At 46.6% G+C, this 13165-nt stretch overlaps 1 protein-coding gene and 1 long non-coding RNA gene across 2 annotated transcripts in view; one reads left to right on the top strand and one right to left on the bottom strand.

Annotated features, from left to right (window-relative positions):
- Positions 1–114: 114 nt before the first annotated feature.
- Positions 115–3067, top strand: LOC143443503 (uncharacterized). Its single transcript, XR_013112563.1, has 2 exons — positions 115–190; positions 384–3067. It is a non-coding gene; the product is annotated as an uncharacterized LOC143443503 (long non-coding RNA).
- Positions 2022–13165, bottom strand: part of Irak2 (interleukin 1 receptor associated kinase 2) — a 55053-nt gene continuing 43909 nt past the window's right edge. The window contains exons 11-13 of the mRNA XM_034512415.2: positions 10099–10299; positions 5989–6274; positions 2022–3180 (exon numbers count right to left, since the gene is read on the bottom strand). Coding sequence (XP_034368306.1) covers positions 3068–3180; positions 5989–6274; positions 10099–10299 — 600 coding nt within the window. The 3' untranslated portion in view covers positions 2022–3067. The remainder of the gene's footprint in view (positions 3181–5988; positions 6275–10098; positions 10300–13165) is intronic.

The raw sequence follows: 13165 nt of genomic DNA, 5'->3' as shown, positions 1-13165 counted from the left end.
CCCACCGCCTACTCCGCAGCCTCGGCGTCAGGCCCGCTGAACCTGCCCTGCGGCCGGCGGCCGGCGTGCGGCAGGGGCGGAGCCAGCGCCTATTGCTCCAACGGGAGAGGGGCGTGACTCCGGGCAAGACGGAGCGCGCCTGTTGGTCCGACGTTCTGGGGTGTGCTCCTACGCCTCACGAAGCTTTCTGGTTGGTTGGAAGCGATGTGGGGGTGGAGCTTCTCACGTGGCCCTGGAACAGCGCGGGGGGCCTGCTGGGGACACCCGAGAGCCGAAAATACCAATGGAGGGTGTCTGGGTGGGCCCCTTGGTACCGGACGCGCGTGCCAGGCGTTGTCGCCCCATTTTTTTTTTTTTTTTTTTTTTTTTTTTTTACAATGCAGGAAACTGTGGTTCGGCAAAAACCAAGTGACACACCCAGAAAGTGACGGAATTGGGGTTAGAAGGCACAAGCCGAATAACACACAAAACAGAACCAGCCAGGCCTGCTGGATAAACCTGTAAAGCCAACTGCTCAGGAAGAGGCAGGAGGATTGACAAATTCAAGTCCTGCCTAGACATTTTAGACCCTGCCTACAACTAAAAAATATTAAATGGGGGCTAGGGAGGCAGGGAGCATGAAGCAGCTATGGTGGCTTTCATCTGTAATCCCATTTGGGTCGCTGAGGCTGCAGAACTGCTGTGAGTTGGAAACCAGTTTGGGACAGCTAATGAGTTCCGGATCAACCTAGGCTTCCGAGTGAGACCACTTCTAGAAATAAAAAGTAATGCCAACCTGTAATCCCACATCTAGAGAGGCATAGGCCAGAGGATCCAGAGTTCAAACTACTTGAGACCCTGTTTCAAACCTTCCCACACCAACCCCAGAAAAGGTAATGATTGCAGCTCAATAGCAGAGCACTTACAGGAGAAACAAGCTTTTGATCCTAATCACCAAATAATTCAGGTGTCATGCAAGCCTGTAATCCCAGCCCCCTGGAGGTGTTGGGGAGGGGGTGGGTGGGGTAAGGATCAAGAATTCCAGGCCAGCCTGTGATACATAAAACGCCCCATCCACAATCAAAAAAGTAAAGGGAGACGAGTTTATCCTACTAAAGAAAGTCCGTCATTCCCAGACAGCTCATGACTGTGGTGGCGAAGACAAAAGACTCTCCACACTCAGCTGGCTTCACTTTCCTTCCTTCCTTCCTTCCTTTCTTTCATTCATTCTTTTAAATTATTCAGTGTAGGTGCCCAGCCCATGGAATAGGGCCTTCCATGCTCAGAGTCTCCTGTCCTCAGTTAATCCTCTCTGTAAACTCCCTCATAGTCACAATCAGAGAATATAACATCTAGCTCCTAGGCGTTTGTTAACCCAAGTTGACAGTGAAGGTTAACCAGAAGCCATCTTTATTTTGTTTGCTGGGTTTTTTGCGGGGGCGGGGGGCGGGGGGGGGTTCGTTTTGTTGTTGTGATTTGATTTGATTTTTTTCAAGACGGGCTCTTCTCTGCATAGCCTTGGCTGTCCTGAAAATAGCTCTGCAGACCAGGCTGGTCTCAAACTCATAAAATTCCACCTGCCACTGCCTCCCAAGTGCTGGGATTAGAGACACATGTGCTGCCAACACTGTAACAGTAAAAATGAAAGCAACTTTAATATCCATACAAGTGCTCCACCCCTGCAATGGTGGCACTGCCGATACCCCTCCCCCGCCCTAAAGTGACAATGTCCGAAATTGCTTAAGTTCAAATACCAGGACACACATAAAAGCTGGCTGCACAAGGGTATATATAATCTCAGTACTTCTACACAGACAGAGATAGGCCAGCTAACTTTGTGTAACAGCAAAATAAATAAACAAACCTGTGAAAGAAGGATTGAAAACCCAAGTCATCTCTTGAGCTCCATATGCACATGCATAAATGTGCACACACACTTTGTGCAAACAATAAATACAGAAATAAAAGCAAAAGCAAGAGTCCTTGAGTCAAACATATTCGGTATACAAATTCACCCAGACACAAAATTATAAGACATCTGCTAGATTACAAACATTTTTATTTTGTCACTATAGTGGAATTATTTTTAAATAGTCAATTAGAAATAGCTTTGTTTTACAAAAAGGTTTGCAACATGACTTTTCAAAAATATATTCACTTCATACACATTTTCTATATGGCAGAAACATGAACTAAATATCTTTTACTTAATTTATAAAACAAAACAGATACATTTTCAAAGTGCTTCTATGGCCGCTACACCTATCCTCAGGAAAGCAGAATACAGCAGCTCTGTTCTTCCCGAGGGAGAATAGAGTAGGGTTACCTGACAAGGATACTGAGTTACCACCCACTGAGTGATTGACTTAACTAGCAGCAGAATCAAACATGAGATTGTTTCTCATGCTTCTTCACCTAGCTATAAATAACACACAACCTCTGAGTCTCCATTAAAATAAACCTGGGTGTGACAGGAAGACAAAGCTGAAAAGCAGGCAGTTCCTAAATAATAAACAGTGGCTTACGAGATCACCACCAACTGAAGAAGGAGTCCTTTGCCAACTGTCCTGCTTTTGTAGTTAGTCCTGAACTTGAGAGATGGGTCAAACATTGCTGAGACACCAACTGAAGGTCTTTTAAGAGGTGGAAATTTGCAGAAAGCTGTCTGCAAATATGACTGACAGATGAAAACTCTGGAAAACAGCACAGATGCTGCAGAATTGCTCTGTCCATTGTGGAGGACCAAGAACTTTTAGGGCAACAGCATCTCTTAAGGTGGTAATCAACATGGGCTCCCTGGAACACAAAACTACCCAAAGCCTTGGGTCACATAAAGGTGTTCCACTTCATAGCCCTCTAAGAAGGTTCAAAGAGGAGGAGTCCCTCCTGGAGTTCGGTGTCTGTGTAAGTTGAGGTCCCCCCTGCCCCCTCCCTGCAACTCGACTCTGATGAAGCCATATTTCCTTCTGTTCAGGCTGATTTGGGGTTGTATGAGTCTCAACAGACCTTGGACAGCCAAAGACCTCCTCCTTGACCGGACATTTGTCTATTCAGTTGAGAATAAGGGTCTTCAGTTGTGCTCCAGTCATCAGGGTCCAAAAAGCTCAATGCTGTCCAGCTTCTCTTCTTTATAGAGGAGAATGTTCTCCATCAGTTTTCTTTTGGCCTCATTGATCTCAATTTTCCATGAATTCTCTGTTGCTGATGTTCAACAGAAAATAGAAAAAGAGTAGCTTCAGCAAGTGTTGCTATTAAAATTCTTGGAATCAGACTTGATCAGAGTCTCGTAGCAAGTTTGTGAAACAGGCCCAAACAAGTAGCATGTCATGGCTTCTACCTTTGCAGGGAAGTCTGCACCCTTCCCCACAGACACGATAACACTCCAGTTCCCCCAACCCCCACCACATGTATACACCCTTTCCACAAAGAAAAGGCTCCATATTTCTTCACAGATATGGGAGAAGTTTGGCCACCAACAATAATATAGCCGTTTCTGTTATGAAATATAATTCAGCGAGTGGGTACCTGGAGGGTCCATGCCAAGGCATCCCCCTGAGAAACTACACCAAGCAACAAATCTGGTATAAGGGGATTTATTTGGGGGAGGGAAGGGAGTGAGGATCTGGAGAAAAGGTAGAGGCAGACAAGTGGACAGGTAGATGGGCAGACAGACAAAAACAGAGCCATGAGGGCAGAGAAGAGGATGGGCCACGGAGAAGGACAGAAGGAGATATGGGGAGAGGGAGGGGGAAGAGAGAGGAGGTGGGGCTGTCCAGAAACACATGGAAAGAGAGAGAAAGAGAGAGAGAGAGAGAGAGAGAGAGAGAGAGAGAGAGAGAGAGAGAGAGCTGGATGATGGCAATCCTTGCAATCCTTTTATACACAGACCACACCTGAAACACCTGGCTACAGGGCAGGTGATGACTGTTGCCAGGTCCCTGGGCGGAGCCTGTGGAATCAACTGTAAGCTAATGTCCCTCTTTTGTTTTATTAAAAATGAGGAACTAGCCGGGTGGTGGTGGCACACGCCTTTAATCCCAGCACTTGGGAGGCAGAGGCAGGTGGATTTCTGAGTTCCAGGCCAGCCTGGTCTACAGAGTGAGTTCCAGGACAGCCAGGGCTATACAGAGAAACCCTGTCTCGAGAAAAAAAAAAAAAAAAAAGAGGAACTAGGAAGGGGTGATAGTCAGTCAGGAGTCAGGCATTGCGCTCTTTTGACTACTTCCTGTTGACAAAGGGAAATGTCATAAGAGGGGACTCTAAGAAAACAGGGATGCTGACCAAGTCTTGGGAGGGCTGGCTGCTTGACTGCTGGCCAGGCTGTGGGGCCATCTGAGGGAAGGAGTGTGCAGGCCCAGCTGAAGCAGTCTGAGATACAGGACCAGTGCACCCCTGGGTAGCTGCACTGGCATATTAAGCCATGTGAGACCTGTCACATAGCATGACTTTATGACTCCTGTCGCTTAGATCATAACAGTTTCTAAATTCTCCTTCTTCCCCAAAGGACTGGTCAGAACCTAGGCTACCAGTGAGTCACATTTACAAGGCCTGGTGACACCTCACTGAAAAGGCCTCGACTTTTATTTCACTAGGAAGCCTGGCATATTTGGACCCAAGTGCCAGTGATGGAGGGTGTCTTTAGAAGTGATTGGCAAGGAGAAGGCAGGTAAGAGGGACCACACAAGGTCCTGCTGGACCCAGAGAAGTGTTTTTAAGTACAACAGGTATGTGCCATGTGGTGTGTTTTTATAAACCACTCTAGAAGAGCATAATAGTACATACCAGCAACCCCAAAATAAATAGACAAGGATTCATGAGATACCCCAGGTGAAACTATCTCAAACTATTTTTTTCCTTTGCTGTGTATGTGTGCATGCACACATGTACCTACACAAGCATGTGCATGCATGACAATATGTGTTTGTAGAGATCAGGGCATCAATATTCTCCTTCCATTGTGATAAACTAGGATCATAAGTCAGTTTTGAAGCCAGCACCTTTACCTACTGGCCATCTTACCAGTTCTGTAATCCTAGCACTAGGGAAGTGAAGGCAGGAGGATCAGGAGTTCAAGGTCATCCTCAGCTATATAGGAAGGTCCATATTATTCTAGGCTACATGAGACTCACACTGTCTCAAAATTAATATATATATATATATATATATATATATATCAACCATGAGGGCCTACATCCAGTCCCCAACACCACAAATGCATACATAAATACATCAAAAAATTAAAATCTCAGGACTGGAAAGATGGCTTATCAGTTAAGAACACTTGCTGCTTGCTCTTCTAGACAACTCAGGTTCGATTCCCAGCACCCACATGGTACCTCACAATCATCTACAACTCCAGTTCCAGGGTATCTTGCCTCCTCAGATACTGTACATATGTATTGCACAGACATACACAGAGACAGAACACCCATACACATAAAATAAGATTTTAAACTTTAAAAATAAGTACACATCACTGTCTCTGGATCCTGGAAGAAGAAGTAATGAGCCAGAGGCAGCAGTGGAGCAAGGCTGAGGACAGCCACTGGGTTGTCCCAGCAAATGGGCAGTAGGTGTGACCAGGGTGCAGTACAGAGATGGAGGTGTGAAAGGCCTAGGAAGCAAGAGAGTGGTCAGAAATAAATAGTCGCTGGTAAGCTCAACTTCCTCTTTGTGTATCCGCTGCGCAGTGAATGCCTGATTACTAAAGAAAACCATGAATTAGGAAATGGGGGGTGGCTGGGTGGTGGTGGCACACACCTTTAATCCCAGCACTTGGGAGGCAGAGGCAGGCAGATTTCTGAGTTCGGATTTCTGAGTTCGAGGCCAGCCTGGTCTACAGAGTGAGTTCCAGGACAGCCAGAACTATACAGGGAAACCCTGTCTTGAAAAACCAAAAAAAAAAAAAAAAGAAAAGAAAAAGGAAATGGGGGTGGCTGGGGGGCAGGATGGCCTAAGTTAGGGTCACAGAAGTGATTCTGCATGGACACCTCGCCCTTCCAAGCTTACCGTCCTGGGGTGGCTGTAGGCCTGTGCAAACCTCTGAGGAGTCGGTCTCCTGTCTCCCACTGGTAGATGGCTGTGCTGTTCCACTTCCCGTGGAGAGTGGAGAGGAGGCAACCCTTGGGCACGACACCACCATAACAGAAGAGGGGACGCTGAGGCTGGAATTGTCAACATCATCGGTTTCCTCTGGGGTATTGGAAGAGGAGCCTGTGTCCTCAGAAACCCTGCTCCAAGGGAGGGACAGCCGCCCTCGGAGCTGCTCCTCCACCCCAACCATGGAGAGTCGAGCCTTGGAGGGGGAGACAGACAAGAGGCTGATCAGGTACTGGCATTAAAGCTGAAGGGGCTCGAGCAAGTATAAGCATGACAAACTCGGCCCCTCCCCCAGCAGAGCAAACAGGTTTTGCCCTTTTACCCCATTTTTCTCTCTCTTGCTAAAAACCATTACATTCCTAAAGCTAGCCCTCAAGGTCTATTCCCTTATTTGGACACTGACTCATTCCTGAGACAAAACACCAAGGTCCAACAAACAAAATTCATTTTTTGGCTAATATGTTCAGCCAGGATTTACCAACTCACCCTAGCAGACCCCTCCCCACACACACCTTACAACCCCCACCCTCTCTTGCAGAAACACCCTCTCTTGCTTCTCTGGTCTGCTTGCTTCTCTTGCTGCTGCCTCTGCTTTCACACCCTCTCCCACCCCTCACCCCCTGCTTGCTCCTCTGAGGAAATAAATCTCATTTGCACTGAGCACTTGGTCTGAGAATGTCTTGTGCCCATACTGGTCCTTTCAAAAGCCAAAGGCCACCACATGGTCTCCTGGGAGTCATAATCAAATGCCTGCTGCAGTCACAGGAATAGGGCACCCTGCCTTAAAGAGAGCCACAGATGAACGTGTGACCCCAGATGGTCTAATCACTGCACTGCAAACTTCTGATGGCAATGACTGGGTCAGGTGTGGGCAAGCGTCTGCATGTGTCTCTAAGACCTTGAGTTGAGTGCAGAGCCTTTGTTGTGTATGCTAGGCAAACACACTACATAGAGCTACAGTGGGCCCTTCTCCTTTGTCTCTTATGTCTGAGCTAGGAGCTCATTATACTGTATCCAGGCCTTGAACTCACTCTATAGCCCAAGCTGGCCGTAAGCAGCTGCTTCAGCTGTCGTGTTAGCATCCCAAGTGGCTAACCTGCACTACTGCTCGCTATACATACTGCTCACCCTTAATAAGAAAAGTTCATTTCCTCAGGGCCTTGCAAAAAAAAAAAAAAAAATCAGTGTATAGGCTGGTGAGATAGCACAGTAGGTAAATGTACTTTCTGCCAAGACTGACAATCGGAGTTCAAGCCCCAGAATCCACACGATTGAAGGAGGGAACTCCTGGAAGTTGTTCTTTAACTTTGATATCTGTGTCATGGCATATGTACATGCACACATATATGTACACAAGTATTCTCTCTCTCTCTCTCTCTCTCTCATTCTCTCTCTCTCTCTCTCTCTCTCTCCCCACACACACATACTTCTAAATTTAATTTTAAAACCCCATGTGAATTCATTTATTTTACATATGATCATATGATCACAATGATTTTTGTTGTTTTTTGGTTTGCGTTTTCTTTTTTTGGGGGGGCGGGGGGGCGGGAAGGGGGACAGTGTCTTCCTACAGAGTCCTGGCTGTCTGAAACTCACTCTGTAGACAAGTCTGGCTTTGAACCCACAGACATCTGTCTGCCTCTGCCTCCCAAGTGCTGATAGATTAAAGCAGTGTGTGTCACCACACCCAGCTGCTATGGATTTTTTATAAAACAAAACTATCAGAGTCTAACAGGATGAAGGAAGCCTGTTCTAATCCTAGAACTTGAGAAGCAGATACAGCAGCAAGAATTCACGGCCACTTTGCTAAGTATGAAGTTCAAAGCCAGCCAGAGCTACAAGAGATAGCATCTGAAAAACAAACAAGCAGGCAGATAATAAAGCCAGGGGTGGTGGCTCACATGCATAATCCCAGGACCTAGGAGACTGAGGCAGGAAAACTGACTCAAGTTCAAAGCTACCAGGAGCCACAGTGTGAGAGAGATCCTGTCCCCAAAAAGATAGAAGCAGGGAGAGGGGAGATGAATCCACCCTAGAAAGGCACATCCTACTGAGCCCAGAGGGCTGGGTTCCATCCACAGAATCCACATGGTGGAAGAAAAGAACTGACTCTCACAAGTTCCTGCACAACTTCCATGTACAAGTGCACATACAATACACAATAGTTAAATAAGCCAACACATGGCAGAACAGCTCAGTGGACTAGACCCGGCAGGGCCATGGATCATTCAAGTTCAAGCCTGGTTGTGGTTAGCACCACCTCTGTCTGTCTCTCTGTCTCTGTCTCTCTCTCTGTCTGTCTGTCTGTCTCTCTCTGTCTGTCTCTCTCTGTCTCTCTCTCTCTTTCTCCCTCTCCCTCTCCTCTTCTCTTTTTTCTCCTTTTCTTTCTCTCTTTCTTTTTATAGCTGAAATGTCCTATCCCCTTTAGTAGACATGGCAAATGGCTCATCCTTCAAGATCTGGTTCAAATATTAAGTATCCAGATAAAAGTTCAATTAGATGCCCAAGAAGCATTTTGCCATGCTAAAGAGTGCAGTCCTCTGTAGCCCTGTGTAATGCATGAGGTATGCAAAAACTGATGTGTACATTTCTTAGTCATGTTTTTAAAAGGAAGGGAGATGGGGCTGGAGGGCTGGCTCAGAGATGACGAGGCCTTGCTGCTCCTGCAGAAGACCTGAGTTCATCTCCCAGAACCCAGAGTAGATGGCTCGCAAATACCTGTAATTTCAGCTCCAGGAAACCCAAAATACTCTCTGGCTTCCTCTGACACCCGAATATGCAGAAACACACACAGAAACACACACACACAGTCTTTAGAAAAAAAAAAAAAAAAGGTAGGGGGAGAGGAATTAAACAGATGGCTCATCAGTTAAAAGCACTGGCTGATTCTCCATTGGACCAAGGTTCAATTTCCAGCACCCACATGGCAGCTCTCAACTGTCAGTAACTCCAGGGGATCTGATGCCCTCTGCTGGCCTATACAGCACCAGGCACAAAAGTGATGCACAGCCATACATGCAGGCAAGATACCCACAAGAACAAAACAAAATAATCAAATAAAAGGAAGAGAGAATGTAAGAGTGTGTCCTCTTCTTTTAACTCTCTTTCTCTGGCTGGAAAGCAGATGCAACGGATTGAGCAACAAACTGAGCGATAGTTACCACCTTGAACTCTGAAATGGAAACTTTTTAGCCAGCATGGTTAGCCACTGCAGCCCAGGTTACCCACACCCAAGCCATTAACCCAAAGGCGGCAAACTTTTGTCTTGCTTAAATCGGTGTATTTTGCCATCTCCTCATTATGGTACCTTTACCCAAACCCTGCCTGACACACCAAACCATTGATGGAATGAATAACTGAAGGTCTGAATGAATGTGAATGGCTGGAGGTGGGGGTGGGGGTGGGGGTGGCGGGCACGGGAGGCAGGGGGCCGCTGCTTAGAATACATCTGCTTGTCTCTGCTTGTGTACTGCTCTTCTGAAATCCTTAGTGAGCTGGAAAATCCTACTGGGCCTCCAGAGCCCTCTAACTCTGGGTTTAGTTCCCTGCCAGGCTCGACACAGAGAGTCGTGTCATACACCATCCAGGTGACTACCACGCAGACAACTCTCATGCAAAGACCAGGAACTCCAGGACAGCAGGACGGGAATGGCTTGCTCAGATGGACTGGTCCTCTGTAGTTAGTGAAAGGACTTTGTACACTCATTCCAGCTCAGCTTAGGACCACAATGTGGGCCACTCCAAGACATTCTTTCCAAGAGGGTAGAGGAAATGCCACAGGGCAGTTACAGACCAGGAGAGAAAGCAGGCCAAGGGACAGACAGGAAGAGATTGGCTCCCACAAAAGGCTCCAGCCAGATACCCAGCCTCAGGGTCCCCCATGACCCACACGGCAACCCTGATTGCTGCAATGGCCCTGGTAGGTTTTACTGTGGACAATCAAGGCTAAACTTGGCTTATTGCATCACCCCCATGTAAGGCTTCCTAGGTGAGGCAGCAGACAGACAGCAGAGAGCTCACCTCCTCCACGCTGGCATTGCGCCTCTGCAGGCAGACACTCACAGCGGTGGCCCAGGCTTCCTCACAGGCCACAGGCAGCAGCCCCGCCCTCCTCTCCACATGCTTCTGGCAGATCTGTTTTACCAGAGCCTTCCCCATGCCTGTCTTCCTGGAGTAGACTGAGGAAGTACTGCTGGGAATCTCACGGAGAAGCAAATCCTTCTGTTGGGAGAGAGTGAGGAAGTCCAGGTGAGATGCTGGGTGTGGCAAGATGTCTAAAAGGCATAAACAAGTTGAGCACCCAGTCACTGGAGACTGCACAGGGCATTCCCTAGGCCATCCAACAATGCATCTGCAATGGCTTAACCTGTCCCAATTCAGTGGCTCCAATAGAAAATGGAAACACAAAATGCCTATTCCTGGGTATCACACAAATACAAACCCAATAATGGACCTCACAGCACAAAATAGGACACCAGACAGAAAAATATTCAATAGCCCACTTCCAATAAATATGTCTGCCATTTGTAATATATACACACAGCAAATACTGATGATCGTCGTTCGCATAGCACTTAACCGCATGCCTAGCACTTATTTTTTTTATTATTATTTTTTTATTAGATATTTTATTTACACTTCAGATGCCATCCCCTTTCCCCATCCCCCCCCCTTAGAAAACCCCTATCCCAAGCCCCCTTTTCCTTTTTGCATTTATACATTTTTTTAAATGTATAAATGCCTAGCACTTATAATTTAATCTTTTTAAAAGAGTTTCATAAACCGGCAGTGGTGGCGCACGCCTTTAATCCCAGCACTTGGGAGGCAGAGGCAGGCGGATTTCTGAGTTCGAGGCCAGCCTGGTCTACAGAGTGAGTTCCAGGACAGCCAGGACTACACAGAGAAACCTGTCTCAAAAAACCAAAAAAAAAAAAAAAAAAGAGTTTTATTTTTATTTATTTGTAGGTATGTGTGTCTGTGTGTGGGTATGTGTGTGTGAGCACAGATACTCTCGGAAGAGGGCGTCAGATCCTCTGGAGCTGGAGTTACAGGATCCAGGTAGTAAGCCACTGGCTGCGGGTTCTGGGAACCAAACTCAATCCTCTGCAAGAGTGGTGTACATATTATTAACTGCTGAGCCATCTCTCCAGCCCCAATTTAATCTTTTTTTTTTTTTTTTTAGGATTTATTTTTATTTATTTATGTGCGTGTGTGACTGTGTGTTTGTCATGTGTGTGTCTGCAGAAGCCAAAAGGCAGCATCAGATCTCTTGCAGCTGGAGTCACAGGTTGTAAGCCACCTGACATGGGTGCTGGGATCTGAACTCAGTCCTCTGGAGGTGCCTGCAAGTGCCCTTAACTTCAGAGTCATCTTGACAGCCTCATGAATTAATCTTCTCAACACGTACACAGGCCCTTTTGGCTTCTGCTGGTTCAGCAGTACCTGCAATAAATCTTGCAGTAAAAAGGAACAAAAAGCAGGTCACCCTTGACTGCACCCACCCTGCTAAAATCGGAGTCACAGGCACTACCAACTGCAAGCAGCTTCTTCAACAGAATCGAAACGAAGAGGGAGAACTGGGGACCTAGGGGGAGGGGTTGTAAGCATCAACAGGGGTCATATCTATGTACATATAAATATGTACATATTTATAATTACATATTATAAAACACACAGCATTTTAAAGCTCACTGTGACAACATGCACCTGTAACCCCAGCGCACTATAAGAGACTGAGGAAGAGGTCTATAAATTCAAGGCTAGCCTGAGCTACATAGTGAGGCTTGGTTTTGCCACCTAAAATGCATCCCTACCTAGTCTCTGTCCTTTGGTCCACTCTAGTCACTCACTCAGTCATCTCTTCCTCTACAAGGCCTTCTCCAGCCTCCAAACACAACTGGCAAAAAAAAAAAAAAAGTCAATGAAATAATTCCTAATGATATTCTGCTCTATACTCACAGATCAACGCCTGCCCAAATATCACCAGAGAGGCATCATCCCCCAACTGATGGGAACAGATGTCTAACACTAGGCTGAGCCAGGGGAATCCCGCAAAAGACAGGGAGGACTGTGGGAGTTAGAGGGGTTGAGGAGATCATGAAAACACAGTCCATAGAATCAACTAAGCAGGGCTCACAGGGGCTTACTACGACTGAAGCAAAAACCACAGACCCTATATGGGTCTGCACATACTTTTTGCTTGTGTAGCTTGGTGTTCTTATGGGTCTCCTAACATTTGGAGTGAGCGATATCTATCTCTGACTCTTGTGCCTACTCTTGGGACCCTTTTCTTCCTACTAGGTTGCCTCATCCAGCCTTGATATTTCGGCTTGTGCCTAGTCGTATTAAATTATGTTGTCACAGTCTTGTTATATTGTGTTTGGTTGATATTCCTGGGAAGCATGCTGGGATTTTTTGTTTTGTTTTTCCAAGAGAAACTGAGGAGGAGTGGGTGGGGAAGAGAGGGTGGGTGGGACTGGAAAGAATGGGGGAGACAAACTGCAATTGGTGATGTAATGTTAAAAGAAGAATTTAAAACAATTTAAAAAATAAAAGCTAGGCAGGTATGGTGTCATAGACATATATATGGTTCCTGCTACACAGGAGGCTAAGGTAGGAGGATTGCTTGAGCCCAGGAGTTCAAGGCTAGCTGGGCACTATAACAATATTTTATCTCAGAGGGAGACATAAAAATGTAAGCCCCACTGTGCCTCCATTTCCCCAGTCAGCGAGTAGGTGGTTTCAGGATCTGGGAATGCAACATGGCTGACGCCATCAGGGATTCAATACCTAAGGCTGGCGTGGCGCTTCTGGCACTCACTGGGCTCCTGTGTAAGCATGAACTTTTAACTTTATCTTTGAGGAAACAACAGCGTTCGAGGAAGGGGAAATCAGCATGTAACAGTTGAAGCACATGAGTGGTTTGCAGACAGAAACAAGTTACCACAAAGAGAAGGGATCCACAAACAGTTCCCAGAACTCTACCCTTGTGACCCTCCAGGGAAGAGAGATCTTATCTGTAGCCTGCACTGAGAGAAGCTGCTACTAGCAGTGAGGCGTGGGGAACTCGACTCTGTTGTCAAGGCTG

Source organism: Arvicanthis niloticus, chromosome 9, assembly GCF_011762505.2.
Source record: "Arvicanthis niloticus isolate mArvNil1 chromosome 9, mArvNil1.pat.X, whole genome shotgun sequence".
Classification (NCBI taxonomy): Eukaryota; Metazoa; Chordata; class Mammalia; order Rodentia; family Muridae; genus Arvicanthis; species Arvicanthis niloticus.
This window is presented reverse-complemented; position numbering and strand designations above follow the sequence as displayed.